Genomic DNA, 16,536 nt, shown 5'->3' with positions numbered 1-16,536 from the left:
GCAAGCCACAACATCCATCAACATTCTGTGTTCCCCCGAATGTTGCTTCAAATGACTTGGAACAAACTTATGAGGAGCAGAGTAATCAAAAACTTGCAGCGTGGCTATTTAAAGCGGTGCTCAGCGCGACGCACGGTGCGGCGCACAGAGGGCACGATTACACTGCAAGTCCCTGGATGAGGCGAATTATTGATTCGCGTTTCCTCGCAAACAACTGCGAGAAATACAGTTCGCTTCAACACAAGCGCAGCGTTTCCAATTAATTACCCAGACTACAGCGGCCCGCCACAGTCTCACAACAAACAAATAGTTCTGTGCGAATCAAATAACTTAAACAATGTGGTGGTGGTGGTGGTGTTGTGTTTGGCCCCGACGCTCCTGCAAAGCATCTCCCTCCACCAGTTCGTCTCCCTAAAGCTCATTATGCATTGTTAAGAGCTGAAGCTGATGTAAAGGCCACGTGGGCCGAGAAAATATGCGACTGCAGAAGTTATCAGCAATCAGTGTGAAGAGAGTCGTCTGACTCTCTGTGCTTTTAAAAGATTGTGCCGTTGCTTTTACGGCTTTTTACTTGTGTCTGCATTGGACGTGCAATCAAAGCTGCCATCACCTCCTGTACGTGAGTGTGTTTTTGTCACGAGACAGACCTGAGACTTAAGAGCCACAGCTGCACAAAATTCTGTGGGAAACAAGTGTCTCAAAAATGACCCGAGTGCTAACTGATACACAATCAAAGGCAGCTCAGGTCAGATTTCACAGTGAAACACCCTGGTGTGAAAAGGTGGTAAAAGATGACTACTACTTTAGGGAAGGGCGTGTCTTCTCGAGTAGGCACAAGCGAATACGGCTATGACAACACAACAGGGTCTTAGGGGAACACATGTATGCACACTCACCTCGTTAGGCGCTGTGGCTGAGGGCGCTCCCCGAACTTCCTGCAGAGACACAGAGTGAGAAGAAAACATGAGTGAGCCGGTTATCACCCACAAACACACACACACACACACACACACACACGCACACACACACACACACACACACACAGAGAGTAAACACCGCGTTGCAAAATGGCACAAACGCACGCACGCCGCGGCCTTGACAGCGTTCGCCGCGGCGCAAACCGAGGCGAAGCGCCAGTGTGCTTTTATGCTTTCGTGGCAGCAGGCAGGTTAAAGCAGGTGAATCCGACTAATACCTTGCGTGTCGAAACAAGTCACGCACCGTCTGGGGGAAAATGTCTCCCAGTTTCAGATTAACCAATTATCATTTTCATCGTTGCTGTCAAATTTATGAAACGTGAAACTCCTGGACGGGCAACAGATACGTGAAGCTCTGCGCTGAGGAGCGGGCAGCTCGAGATTGCACCGACTTCTACGTGCGCTCAGAGCCTTATCTGGGTTTTTTTTTTACAAACTATAGCTTTAAATATCCTAAATGTTGCAGATGTGGCGGTGATGCAGCCCTTGATGTTTGTCTAGATAAAAGCAAACCCATGAAAACCTCAGCGAAAAGGCATTTAACTTGATAAACGATCATTTCTTGATGACGCTTTCAGTTCAACAGCACACGAGAGCCCCGGGCAAATTTCATTTGGTCTGATTTAACATCTAATTTAGCATTTTGTAAACTAGAGGGCACTGAAATATAACAGGGAAAATCGTTCCATTATTCTAAAAGATGTCATCATTACGTACAAATGAGCCCCGGGTGGTGTAGGTCTCACTTAAGAAGACTGATTAACCTCTTTTGCAAATTCGCAGATAAAATATGCAGAGTAAAAATATTTGAAAATCATGATTAGGAAGAATTTCAAGTAAACAGAGAGGCTATAACGGACTGATGACAGCATGCAATTATGTTGGTGCGCGGCCAGTTGCACCGTTTTTAGAGGAGAACGTGAAGATGCTTTTTAGATTTTCCCTTACCCAATCATTTTCGAAAGTAATGATTCAGCCGTTTTCAAAATTCATTTGTCCGTGGTGTACAGCTATTCCTGTATGACACACAGGAAACACAGCTCAGCTTTCCCCAAAGCACTTAAATCAAACTTTTCGACAACAGTCACAGCGTTGATTGTGCAACGATGCAAGTTGCGGGGCCGCTCCAAGACCCCCCTCGACGCGCTAAACTTTAGACCCACACGAAAGGCAAAGCAGGGTGTGCTCTACGCATGTCAAGTAAAAAAACAAACTGGGAGAGTGACACATGCCCAGTCGGTGTCACATTTCAAGCATTTCCATGTCGTTTCCCCTCAGCGTGATGTGGTATTGTTGGTTACAGGTCATGATACCACCTTCAGTGAAGCACTAATTTCCATGATTACGACAGCGGCGCAGCCCCTTAATGTGGAAAGCTGACTTCAAGTAAAATTCAGCCCGCTGAAAGGCTGATGAATCAGTAACCTGAGGTTGAGTCATATCTGAAAACTCTTAAGTCATCCATCGCATGTAGCAAGGAAACCACTATCGACACCGCACGTACAAAAAAAAAAAGGGCCGTAAGCTTGCGACATATCACGGCTCTGGGTGGCTGTTTTATGGTTCGCTTCTTGTTTTGTTGTTGGTAAAACGTGTTTCAGCATGTTAAGGTTTTTTTCTTTCTTTTTTTTTTTTTAAGGGGGAGACATCACTAAATCTGCAAGGATGTAGAAATACGCATCAAAACATGATTTATTACGTTTTTGCAACAGGGACACAAAAGCAGAGGCAAAGCTCAACGGCGCAGTCTTGACGCCATTGCCGATCAAGTCGAAGCACCTGGAATAAAATTTTAAACCATTAAATTTAATTTCAAATATGCAAAATAAGCATATATGAGCACTGAAGTCTTCACAAATGTCTACGATCTACAGACAAGAGGAGTGAAAAGTTCTTTTCATCTTTGGGTTTTTACAGCACAGGTGTTTGCGACGGGCCACGCGCTACATGCTCTATGAACCTGATAATTAGCGCGTTATTAGTGGCTGTAATCAAATTACAGCACGCAGGTCCTAGTCAGTGTGAAAGTGTAAACTCCACCTGCATCGCTAGCACACTTGAGCCTACAGCAAACATCAAAGGAGAACCATGAGGTCTTAGGGCCGTGACCCACCAAGCCAACTCTTGGCCATTTTCTAGCGTTGTGCCATCGATGAGCAACGGTGACTATCAATTTTCCAGCGTGTCTCACGTTACTGCCGCAAGCCTGACCCCTGGCGCTGGCTTTTCCGCCCGACTCAGCAAGTCGAAACCCGGAAGTGACGAGCTCAAAGGACACACAGAAGGCGTTTCCACATTCAAACACACAAATCTCTCCACGACAACCTATACTGCTGACCTCCCGGCTAATAGCAGCCCTTCCGGTTTCACGGCCTTTCGCGCATATGCAGAACACGTGTGTCTGCAAGCCGTACGCCGTGTTCTCTGTGGTGTGCTCGAATGCAACTTTGTGGCCCAGACGCAGGCGGTGTGGCGCAAAGTCGTAGTCTGCTTTTGTTGCTGACGTCCTTTAACATTTAACAATATTAGTGGTGAGGAAATTACACTTTTGTTTTTTCTGTCATCAGACACATGAGCTTTTCAGCTTCCAAATTACTGAAGCTTTATCAAAGCAAACAAGCTACACTGGCAGTCAGTTTCTTTTTATTTAGTCTGACACATCTTTATCAAGACCGGTTAGCTTCACTGTAAATTGTGTTACATACAGTAGTACGGTGGTTTGGAAGTTTATTTTGCTTGGTACGCGGTGATTAAGAGCTTTAACACAATGTACGTTCTCTATTTATTGAATAGAGACTTGATTTTCTTGTTTTCAAACAGGAATCTACCGCATTAGGGCCGCAACCAATTTCCCACAGACCAAGGTCATATCTTTATACCGGCTCACTTTGTCTGACCAAGAGTCAATAATCCAAAAGAGTCGCAGAAAGGAGTATGAGGGCAAAAAGCATCAAATCCTCCAGAAAATGCAAATGTGTTGGCTTTTAAAAAAAATGTTAGTTTCCAATGAATTTCCTGTCAGACGACTAAAACGCCAACTTGCTAATTGTTGGAGCGGTAGATCCAACAATCTAACCAAAGATTTCCACCCCTATCCAATATACTCTACAAATACAGGCGCATACGTCTACAATGCACTGCCGTTTAGTTTTGGTGTTTATTTAAACAAACATTGTAACTACTCAGCTGTGGATTAGAAACGCCATCACCTAAACACATCCGTCTCTTGAGTCACTACAGTAACGTGGAACTTCTGGCATCTGCCAGGAATAAAGAGCAGGTAAGGTTATGCAGTATACATGTGGAGGTGACTGCATATAGGAGTGCTCGCGTAAGTGAAGTAAGTGATTCAGTTTTTATTTGTTGCGTAGGATGTGGTAGCTTTGCGTGCTGATGATAAGTATGTCAATACATCTTAAATGCCATCGACAGGCACAGAGATAGTGTGTCACTGGTTAAGAGTTTTGGCACGCAGGCACAGTGGGGAAATTTTCTTTAAAGAAGCATGACACCACAAAAAAGAGGGATGAAAACAGAGAAAGAGAAAGGAAGGAAAGAGGGAGAGGGAAGAACTGAAAGGCTGATTGGTGCCAGAGACAGAAGGAGGGGAATGGAGGTGGAATAATTATAAAGGAGGGCAATCAATAAGGTTCCCACAGTGAAACTCTGATGCCTCAACTGGCTAATGGATTCCAGACGGCTCTCTTCTCTCTCTCTCTCCCCTCCTCCTGCTTCTAAACCTCACCCCAACCACTGCGAGCGGGGAGTGATGGAGGAAGGAACACTGCAGGGAAAGTGTGGGGTGAGATTAAAGGCGAGGCCAGAAGAAGTGGATGGTGCATTGTGGAAAGAGGAAGAGCGGGATCGACGGAGAGATAAAAATTAAGGGATTTAGAGGCGGATATAGAGAGAGAAAGGGAAGATGAAATGGGGAGAGACTCTGCAAGAAGCCATGCTTTCACACAAGTCATGTGGATTTACCGCCGCTGCATTTACTCACTAGTTCTTGATTTATTACTTAAATAAAAGCTGAACCCATTAGCAAACATAATGGATAAGATTTAATGTGTATTTACAGTTGTGCATGCATCACAATGCAAGCCTCTAATGAGGTTCCATGAAAATATTGGTGACAGTAAGAGAGGTTTTACTGTGAAGTCTGCATCTTCTGTGAAAAACCACAGTCCGCATTTCCATTCACCTCCACGAACGCACTGACTCAAGAAACAAACACCAACAAAAAAAAAAAAGACCAAGTGCAGGAAACCACAAAAGGTGAAGTTGCAAAGGCAACGAAGGCGCATGCTGACTGTTGCATCTGCAGTTTTTAGGTAGGCTTGCCTCCAGTGAAACGCCACAGTTCACCCCCGGTTCAAGGTCACAATTTTGCAACTTTGAACTTTGTTGAAATAAACGGGGGCGGAGTTATTTTGTCATAAGCTGCAAAACAAAATCTTTGGTGGTTTTAGCTTTTGGTTCTGTGTTTTAATTGGTTTAATGCTCTTGACGAGTGGTTACTAAATACGAAAATGTGTCTATTTTTTTTTTTTTTTTTACTTCGTATGAACATGACGCCGAGAGAAAGAAGGGTTTTGTCTGATTTGCTCACTCCTTCCTTCCTTCTTTCTCCTCCTCCTCACCAATTCCTCTGAATATAATGTGGGTGATGTGACTGATGGCATGGAGAATTACTCAGAAGGGACCTCTTGAGTCAACTCTGACTCCAAGTCACTTTAATGTCAAAAATAAACTAGTAAATAATAATAATAATAATAATAATAAATCTGCAATGTGCCATAACAGTTTTAATACTGCTATAATGAAGCTACTGGGAATGCTGAAGTGTGCCCACACTTCCTTACGCGCGAGGTAACGCCACTACCAACTCAACACTAATTAATCTGAGGGGAGCTGAAGGCCAGCTGATGATTAATCTGATTGACCAAATAGCGTCAATGCATTGCCCATTTATCCAGGGCTCTATTTGATAGGTCAAACACGGGGCTGCTGTTCCAGGCCGTTTTCTCTCTTGCTCAACCAAATTCTCATCGGTCTCGTTGGCGCTCTGGAAAAGCTGTGCAAATAAACATTTCTTTGATAACTATAACTTCCTCCAAGAGAAACAATTGCCATTAATGTCACCAAAGGATAAAGCATGTAGACTCCACAAATCTCTGCGGAGTCCATCTGCTTTCACAACTTGTAAACTGTTAAACTGATCTCCCCTGCTTTTCTCTTCCTTCCCACGTCTGTTTATGAACTCCGTAACAAGCCTCTCTACACTGGCAATATCCTATTAAACAGGAACCTGATAGGCCCATTAAACCGCTAAGCCAACTTGATGGTAGCTTACCCTGGCATGGTTACCAATGGGTAAGTGTGCCAAGGGCAGTGAACTGGTATGAGACAGGACAAACAGTCTTTCCGTTTACAGGTGAGAGGTGGATTACAATGCCCCGAGTCTGTACTTCAATAGTGTTTGTGTCCATCAGTCCAAAACAGTAGAGTAGAAGGCTTAAGGAGCTCTAATGCCATGTCTTTGAATATACAACTGCAGAAAGAATGATTTCAAAAGATCGGTGTTCTGAGAAATTGCTTAATTTTTATCCATTGTACGTGTCAGTTAATGCGTAAATATGACTAATTACTTTAACTAAATGTAGACGACAATAATATGAAAGAGTTCATGTGTAAACTGTGTCGGTATTAAAAACTAGTACAGCGTTTTTCTCAAAATAAAGCCACACTTGATGTAACTGGACATTTAAACAGCAACTGTCTGAAGTCAGCATTTCCTCTCTATTTAATTTTACGGGCCGTGACTAGCAGAAGCACTCCGCTTTGCTTCGTCTACTGGCTCGACTGGCTTGTAACTGACAGACTGAGGGTCCTCACAGAGCCACACAGAGCGTTTAGCGCCTGGCTGAAACTTTCAGACGCGGAAAATCAGAGAAGTAGAAAGTAACACTTCTGTCTTGTCACCTGCTTGTATGTCTGAAGGCATATATTTAAGTGTAGCGCCCGATATTTCCATTCTGATGCAACTTTGCAAACCGAGACAGTCAGCTTCTCCTTTACAGTGATTGATTGTTCACCAAACAAATTGTTCACATCGCTTTCTGGAACAAAACTGATGCCTGGGAATCATGGGTAAATTGTTAAATGCTCATCCGTGCCGCCAACAATGATATTCTATGGCAGAAAAAAAAAAATGATATGTCAAGCATATGGGTGCTAAAATGTTAAAGAACCAGTGTGCGGTTAGAATTTATTACAGATGCAAAATACCACTTTTTGTCTGACTAGTATAAGTTTATCCTTTGAGGGAAGAGGAAGAGTTTGCCATGTTACACCACCATGATTCTACGGTAGCCCAGAATGGACAAACAAAACAATATCTCTAGAGAGCACCTTGCATTTTTATGCTCAAGTGGTATATCCTATTACATGCCTGGACAAAGAGGGTGAGGGTGTAGGATTGACTTGGTTGCAATCTGCAACCTCACCACTAGATGTCCCTAAATCCTACACACAGGACCTTTAAGATAAGACAACAATATTTTGATATATTGTCATCCAAAAAATGTAATTCATAGATATATACTAATTTCAAAAGTATACTAAAAAGATGCATTTGTACAAATGAGAGCCAATATGTTGTTTACACCATTAATTCTAAAAAGCATTTTCTATCATTCGGGCTGCTTTGAAGTTCACACAGATGGCCACAAACATTCAGAAACCGACACCAGACTGACACTTTAATTTCTCCGAAGCTGAACACAAAAGCAGTCAGAGGGTGACAGACCATATTTTTGTGGTAGCTTAATAAACCCCAACACCTCTAACCAACAGATACGACTAAGATACAAAGTGAAACTTGTCACTAACCCTCCCCTCAGGCCTGTTTCACAGAGCACATACGCAACCGCAAGTCATAGTGAGCATCTCTTAAAACAGTGTTTTTAAAGAAAAGTCAAATCTGGACCAAAGACACAGATCCAGTCATCTAGAAATCAGACAGTTCACGCAGTAAAACGAGGTAAAGTCATTTTCTCTCTATATTTTATCAGCAATAATAATAAATAAAAAGTTGTTATCAAAGTAGGACATCTTTATGTTAATATGTTATTTTTCAAGTTGGTTGTGTGTTAATTGCGGCTGACAATGTAATGCGGCCGTAATTGCGGTGCAAATAAAGATATCACTTTACAGCGAAAACTCATATAAATGTAGGCCCACCATAAAACACGTTTTATTCATTTAAACATCGATTTATCTGTAATTAAAATTAGAGCTAATAGAATCACTTTTGAGCTCGAAACTATGGCCACCTATATTCTGGTTATACCGTTTAGGATTAAAAAATTTTGCTCATATCGTCACATACAATATAAGACTGACTTCTCACAGCCGGCTAAGATTAAACTTTAAATCTAATGCGTTTAAATTTTTTTGGACAAATTATAAAAAAAATATTACAAAAACACAATCAGCGAACTAGTGAATTATGAGAATAAATATTTGTCTAGACTCTGCATTAGACTTTCAAAAACATTAACTGAACAAAAAAATGGACACTCTAGATCAAGCCTGTGTTTGAAAAAGAAAATTGTATCCATGGCAGGTATCCAAATTTTATTATATTTTATTTGTCCAGCCATTTGTTATTAAATGCATTAAACTCTAGCTTTCACCGATGACTCACTTGTTAGGTGTCTGTTCAATCCAGACATACTACAGATGTACATCTGCAATGCACTGACACGATGGTAATAGAATAAAATGAACCTCTGGATGGAGCGTGGCGGGGGAGCAGTGAGGTTTCTCTCACCGTTCTTTTGACAGGTAGCATGACATACGAGGCACGGCAGTTGCTATGAATAGAGAATCGACCACCCGCCTCCACACGCTAACACGCAAACATGCTAACACACGTCAACACATGCGCACGCAACGGGGGGTTGATTGAGAGTGTGTGAACTCGGCCTGCCGTTCGTACGGGGATGTGCTTGACAGCTGTGACTGACAGTCCAAACAGTGCAGAGGAAGAAACGCGCATCAACACCCGTAGGCTCAGAAAAAGCCCGAAATACACACCATGACACGTCCTCAGTGTGTGCTGTGTGCCAGAAGAGACACATACACTGATACAAAGGTGCACAGGCGCACATGCTTTTTGCTCTGTTGCTCAGGCATGTATCTGGTGCATCGCTAATAAATCAAACTGCAGCAAAGTTAAGTTTTCTGTTCACAACGTTTTCCGTTCCACGTAAGGTAAGGCCCATTTTAAAACCGGTGCTTTATAGAACATAAATTGGGCGTTTTGCAATAATAAGGACAAATTGATGATCTCTCAATGACAATATTCTGCACGCCAGATAATTTGTTTGATGTAGCAAATTCTCGAGAAAGGGCTTAAAATATCCCAGGTAGGAATTGACCTACGTTTCGACAGAAGTCGAAATTTCACAGAAGTGCTGCAACACTTGATGATGCAGGCGCTGCAAATGATCGAGCCGTTCAGCCGCTACGTTACATATACCAGAGGTACACTTTGGCACATTTAACTCTGAAGTGGAGTGATATGTGTGGTGTGGAAAAGCGCTGAGAATAACTTTTTGCTGAATTGCATGATTAAAAAATTTCCAACAGCTCGCTTCAAGCACCAGAAACAAGCACAAATCACCCCATATTTTCTAGTCACGTCCGCATACACAACCGTCCTATTCGCAGGAACTCGGAAAAACGACTTAGAACTCATTTCTATGCTTACAGGAACTGAGATACTGTGACATGACTGAAAACATCAGCATGGAGACGGGCAGGCTACAAGCAAATTTGACTGACTGCAGCATCAGGCTGTGTATACCAGAATTTATTTAGCCGGGTTGAAACGACCGTAAAGGCGAGTCTGATCGATCGTGGTAGAACATGGAGATATTCAAATCAACTGGATCTGGTGCATTTATCCAAAATGATGAGGAGTTGTTGGGGCTTTTTCTGTGCTGCTCAAGAATATGCGCTTTTTAATGAACCCACTATGTGCGTTACTAATAGCATAAACGTGTTTGTGAAATCTACACGTGTTAGATTACAAACTCAGAGGAAATGCTGACCAGAGATAGATGAAAATCTACGCTTAACTTGTGACAGACGTTTTCCTTGCAGAGTAATATCAAACAGCTCATAGGAGCTCACCAAAATATGTATTTGTGCCTTCTAAAACACTTCTTTCACACGATCGCCGATAAAACTTGACGAAACGTTTCAGCGGCACCGTTCAAACCTGAACCCCGACGCCGTGGAAATGATAATGTGCGACATCTCTGGCTGAGCACTTTCATGTTTTGTCTAGGTTTCAGATAGACAAATATACACGGAAACACACGCGCGCGCGCACGCACACACAACATATCCATCTTTCACTGACCCTCCCAGGAGACCAAAACACAACACAGAGACGCCAGACTCCATCATTCATACGCGCATGGTCAAGGGTTAGGGTGTAGCCTCTGGGGTCAGCTAGCAGGCAAAGCGTGCATGCGCTAATGTGCACGTCAACGTCCCCTGATCCAGGATATACAACTATAAAGTGATGAGTCTTTCTGATTTGAGAACATGCAAGATGCTTCGTCTCTTAATAAAAGCACCTGTTGTAATAACACGAATCATATATATATATATATATATATATATATATACACATAAATGTATCCTTACAAATTAACGATAACACAGATATAAAACACAGATATAAAATGTGTGAACGTCTCTATCTGCACGTAAATAAACAGCTTTTCGCACGTAGTCACTCTCGCACAGCAGGATGGTCAAGAGCACCCCGGCACAGGCCACTAACGTATCGATTTGCATTTACACCTTTCGTGCGCAGACACACAGAGCTCGAGGACAGTGCACACAAACAGCGGTGTGAAGGAAAGAGGAGGGAAGGGATGAGGGATTAGGCCTATAAAAAAGGTGTCTGGTTTCCCCGCCTGAGGGCCGATAGCAGATATCACAACTCCTCGGAGTGGCTGTACACCTCATTATCAGCACCACTCTGCCTCGCAGCCTCCTCCAGCCTCCGTAGCCACGGGCCTCTTCAGTGACACCAAATATATAAGATAGCTGAAAAAAAAAGGTACTTGCACAACGTTACAAGGAAACATTGAATTTCGTACGAAACTTCTTGAAATGAGCATACGCGGTAAGTGACTTCAAAGAACTCTGGATACATCCAAGCAGCATATACAGTGACTTTGTAATTACGTGTTCCCTAATGACTGCCCGCTGTCTTACAGGTATGCAACAACTACTGACAAATTTGCTTGATTTTTTTAAGATGTGTCAAGTCATTCTGTGTGTGCACAGTCTTAATGCGTGGGCTCTCTGCCCTGGTAACACTGTTCCCCTTTTTTTTCATAATGCTCAGTGGAAAAACCAAAAAAAAAAAAAAAGAGACAATAAAAAAGAGAACAAGATTAGTGTCAACAGCAGTTTTATAAATAGATGAAGCGTCAACACTTTTACTTTTTCAACTTTATCAAGAATCTCTTGCTTTATTTGTTCCTCAAATACAACTAAACACTGCACGCAGGATCCAAATGAAGCGGATAATTGCCCTCGCAAACACCATTCACTGCGGCTCTCCCTGTTATTCCGTTGTAAAATGTTGTTTAAAAGTGTATAATGACTGATGTCTATTCGTAAATGCGCCGTGTTCGCTCACAAATCGACAGACTCTTGCCAGACTCATTTGCAACGCCTAGATCCCATTAAAACACAAGGTAGAGAAACAACTAAAAGTAAACGCTCCCTTAGATTGTGTGCCGTTAATTATCACGTCTTAACATCAGGTATAAATACACACAGCCCTGATACAGCTGTGAAACCACCAAATACTGATGATCTCATTACAAGGTAATGTTCTTCTGAGAAAAACGGATCCTGGCATTTACGTGGATGTTACTCTGACACGTTCCACCACCTGAACATTTCTGCAGACCAAGCACGCCCCGACTGGCAACAGCAAGGGTTACTGCATCCCAGCGCCCCAGATCATCCACGTAAAAGAAAATATGAGTCAACGGACCAGGCCACCGTTACTCCATAGTCCAGTTCTGATGCTCGTGCGTCCATTGAGACGTTCTGGCACCTTTCTATCAGAATCAGCATTAACTTTTTCAGATCAAATCCTTCCACTGCTTCCAACTTTGAGGGGAAAACGCTCACTCACTGCCACTGACCATGATAACAAGCTAATCGTGTGATTCACCTGACCAATCTGATCCTACCACGCTTAAAGTTTTCAGATGACAATCCTCTCTAGAATTTCTCAGAATCTGAGTGCTGAAAACACGTAAACCTACAAAAAGACTTATATATATATAAAAAAAAAAGACGTGTGAGGAGTTCATACACGCCCCGAAGTCTTACTTAGCAGCCCGGCCAAAAAAGATCTGCACCATTTGAAAGACGAGAACAGCCTGAGATTGAGACACTGTGCTCCTTGTTACACTTACCTGCGCATTACGTGTTCAAAACTTCAAGATGGGACAAAGAGAGAAATGGGTGGAATTAACATGTCTCACCAAGCAAGTGAATGTGTGTTGGGGGGAGTCGAGCTAAGTGAGAGAAATTTGGAAATTCAAGCCCGCTGGCTGCATTAGCCCTGGCAGCCCATTGAAAAATACCTGCATACTGATGTCACCGCTCCAACACACGCTGCTGCACAGTTATAACACACAGCAAGAGTAAACATCGGCCTTTTCCTTTAATACACACTCACTTCCTCAGCAGCGCTGTGCTATTCTGTGTGTGTGTGTGTGACCCTCCGCGTGAGTATTACACACACATCTTTCAGGCACGTATTTAATCATTGAGGGAAAAAATAAAAAAAATAAAAAATGTCACAGTTGAAGCGGCCAAGTTTGGGCACTAAATCTGTAGTCTAATTCAAACCTGGACAAATGTTTGAAAGAATGGGTGGAAGGAATGAAGGATATTACGAAATGGGGGGGGAGTGGACAGAAAGTCTTGGATGCAGAAACGGAGACAACAGAGAGACGCGCCCGGAGCCGGGGGGGCTCGCTCTGGGCCTGGCGCTGCTGCCCGGCGTGCGTTACCGCACACGCCAGCAACTGCGGCGGAGGGCAGAGTCACAACAAATATTGTCACAATCTGGCCTCTCAGCAACGTCCAAAACAATCAAACAGAAAAAGAGGAAGATCTGTTAAAAAGTAACACGGAGGCTCTGACTTTTCTCAGTTTTTCAAGACGGTGTTTTGAGCTGCCCTAACGCTAAGAGTTGAGCAAATGCTCAAAAAGGTGAAAACACTGTTTATATGCAAAGCTGCGACAAACGATGCAGGAACTTTTCTGTTTTTTCCGATGTAATATAATATCTAACTGACATCGCATTAAAAGCGGCGCAGCAAACCACTAACCAAATATTTGTCATGTGTCATCACGTCAAGAGGAAAAACAAACAAGAAATTATTTTGTTCAGATGCTACAAGAGAACAGTGGCGCAATTTAGCGTTTGAGCACCTGATGCCGGTACGACAAACCCAGCCGTGTGTTACTTCTTCACGTCAGGAAAGGGGTGTGATGTAGTGTTGTTTTTGGCGGCCTGTTTTAATTTTAGTTTTAGTCTAGTCTTTGTGTCAAGCTGTCATTTTAGTTTTTATTAGTTTTAGTCATGTTCATACTCTTTTTAGTCTAGTCAAGTTTCAGTCAACTAAAAGTCTGAGCATTTTAGTCTTATTTTAGTCAGAATTATCCATGACTATTTTCGTCTAGTTTTAGTCGACGAAAACTGATGACATTTAGTCTAGTTTTAGTCAATGAAAATTGTATTTTAGTCTCTTTTTAGTAATGCAATTCTATTTAACCCAGTCAATATAGTATAAGTACCTTGTAGTATAGACAAAACCAAAATTTTCTTTTAGCCAAACCTATTTCAAACAAGGTTCTTATTATCTTATCTCCCTATCTTTCACCACAAGACATTCGGTTTTATTTTCCACTTCGATGTATTTAAAGTTTTTCCAAATGTCTTCTCTTCTTCTTCTACCAAAGACCCCCGGCTGGCCGGCCATCGTTCCCTTTCTCTGTCGCGCTACTTCTAACTAATGCCGCGAGTGGAGCTTGAGGAAGTGACGTCGCCTGCGAGAGAAACGGGCTCTGGACACAGGAAACAGAAAAACGACAAAATAATAATAATAACGCGACTAAACAAGACAAAATTACGTTGTAACATTTCGTCTCTCGTCTCGTTTTGGTCAACGAAAATGGAGAGACATTTTAGCATAGTTTTTATTTTGTAAACCACATTTAGTCTCGTTTTTATTCGTCAACGATATTGCATTATACATTTAATTATAGTCATCGTCGCATGACCAGCATTTACGTTACGTCTCGTCTCGTTTTAGTCACGTGATAAAGGTTCGTTGACGACAATATTTAGTCATAGTTTTCATTGACGAAAGCAACACTAGTGTGATGGAGCTAAAAAAAAAAGAACAGAAAAAGGCCTAAAACTGACCCGTGTCTGTGTTACATGAGCAGATAGAAGCAGAAACGGCAAGAAGTGACTAAGTTAACCGACTGCTGATGAGCCGTCTGACCCTCCAGGCTGACTGACTGCAGATGGCAGAGGTCTGGTAGCTGCCCTGATACGCCCCGCTGGGGGCAGAATCAAGGGCAGGGCTCTGTGTGTGTGTGTGTGTGTGTGTGTGTGTGTGGGTGGGTCACCTCGGTCTCCACTTGCAAGTACTTGCATACACATATACACACAAGGCACCAGCTCCATCTGTCTTTGACATGGGAGAGCTTAATGACAGAGGCAGAAAAGCCAAAGAAAAGGCCTCCTCGTTCTGTCTCTCTCTCTCTCTCTCTCTCCCTCCCTTCATTTTCTTTCCCTCCATCTCTCCCCTTCTTAACCACACTCCCTGACATCAATGCTCCATATGGAGCCCTCTGGACAGACTTTTTGAAAACCGCTCTCGGTCTGGCACACAATCAATAAGACATCTAGATGTACACTTACTTGCACACCAAACTATACACTTTAACAAGTGCAATTTGGCGCACGGGCTGGAACATACTGAGCGAGTACATGCTCCAGTATTTGTGCACATGTCATTTTGTCCTGAAAACAAAGTAATGAAATTTCCAGCGTGCAGCGGGGAGCCAAGCTGGACTCACGTGCGCACACACACACACTATCCCTTAATGCTTGTTCTATCTTTAATGAAGCCTCCATTGTGAGTCCTGCAGCTCTGACTCCGTCTCCTCTCCACTGCCTGCCACCTGCCTCCATTCAGTCCTCAGATAACGTGTGTCCTAAATCGAGGCTCCTGACCAGTCGCACTGGTATCTAAAAAAGATCTCGTCAAAGAATCCAACCGGGGACGTAGAAGCACTGAGGACAAGGTTAAATCACTTCATTCAGGGCTGATGACAGGACACAGCTCTGGGTTTTGAAGTGAATTGTGTAGCTGGCAAAGCTAAAGAGATGTGGTCTACACACATTTTATGGTTTAAAGTCTGACGTGTTGCTCTAGAGAGTTGATACAGGAAACACAAGAGCCGTGCAGCACTGCACTATCAGTCTTCAGGCATCCTATGCAGACAGACGGCAAAGTCAGATACCAAATTTAGCATAAAGACGTGTGGTCAATGTGTGAGTGAATTTTTCATCTATCTTCACCTGCATCTGTGACAGGAAACCAAATTCTTCAGAGGTCTTACTCTAATTTGGTGGTTAGCAAAACTGAAATATTGGTGCAACTACAAAGATGTGTGGGTTAGAGAGAAGACTGCTTCCTACTCGCAATTTATCTAATAAGACTGATCATTTTAACATGACTTTCGCTTACCAGTGTTGCACATACTGAAGTGAAAGTGTATTGGGCTGAGCGTGTACATAATCAGGTGGTAGGCCAGCCTCAACAGTATTTAGTCCAGGGTTAAATCAAACAACAGTGGTGGTGGAAAACAAAGTTCTCTCACAGATATCCAGGACAACACGCTGCACAGTTTTCTAAAAAAAAAAAAAAACGCTGGACATTCGTGATGTAAAAAAACTCAAACTGCAGCCTAAGAACGGCACAGAACTGCTGGGGCTTAGGGTTGAGGCAGGTCATGTGCTTGGGGGGGAAACTGTCAGAAAAGAGAAGAGAGGGGACGAGGCAAGGGAGCCTTGAACCCTGAGTGAACCACCCATTCCTGCTCCCCCTCTCACTCTCTGCTGAGTTGATGACTCACTGCTGGAACGAGAGGGAACCCAGGGGGAAGTGTTGCGAGGAGTCTACACGGACCACCGCCACTCTGCCGCAGCTTAGCATCGGCGCGAGAGCAGGTAACGGATCCGGTAAAGGAGATGCCGTTAGTCTGGCACAATGCTGGCTTTCCCGATGCAAGATGTAGCTGTTTGGACTTCTACGATAATAATTTGGATTTTCTTGGGTTTCTTTTTGATTGTTTATTCGGAGAGTGCTGCTAAATGGTGACAGAAAACTACATGGTCATTTCCGCGATATTGACTAACACC

The 16,536-nt window shown here is 43.0% G+C and overlaps 1 protein-coding gene across 3 annotated transcripts in view; it reads right to left on the bottom strand.

Annotated features, from left to right (window-relative positions):
* rbpjb (recombination signal binding protein for immunoglobulin kappa J region b) overlaps positions 1-16,536 on the bottom strand; it is a 40,797-nt gene that overhangs the window by 16,157 nt on the left and 8,104 nt on the right. For all 3 annotated transcript variants that reach the window (XM_084550751.1, XM_084550752.1, XM_084550753.1), the window contains exon 2: positions 897-935. In XM_084550751.1, coding sequence (XP_084406877.1) covers positions 897-935 — 39 coding nt within the window. The remainder of the gene's footprint in view (positions 1-896; positions 936-16,536) is intronic.

This window comes from Chelon labrosus, assembly GCF_963514085.1.
Source record: "Chelon labrosus genome assembly, chromosome: 1".
Classification (NCBI taxonomy): domain Eukaryota; kingdom Metazoa; phylum Chordata; class Actinopteri; order Mugiliformes; family Mugilidae; genus Chelon; species Chelon labrosus.
Note: the sequence above shows the minus strand (reverse complement) of the source record. Positions and strands in the feature narration are given on the sequence as shown.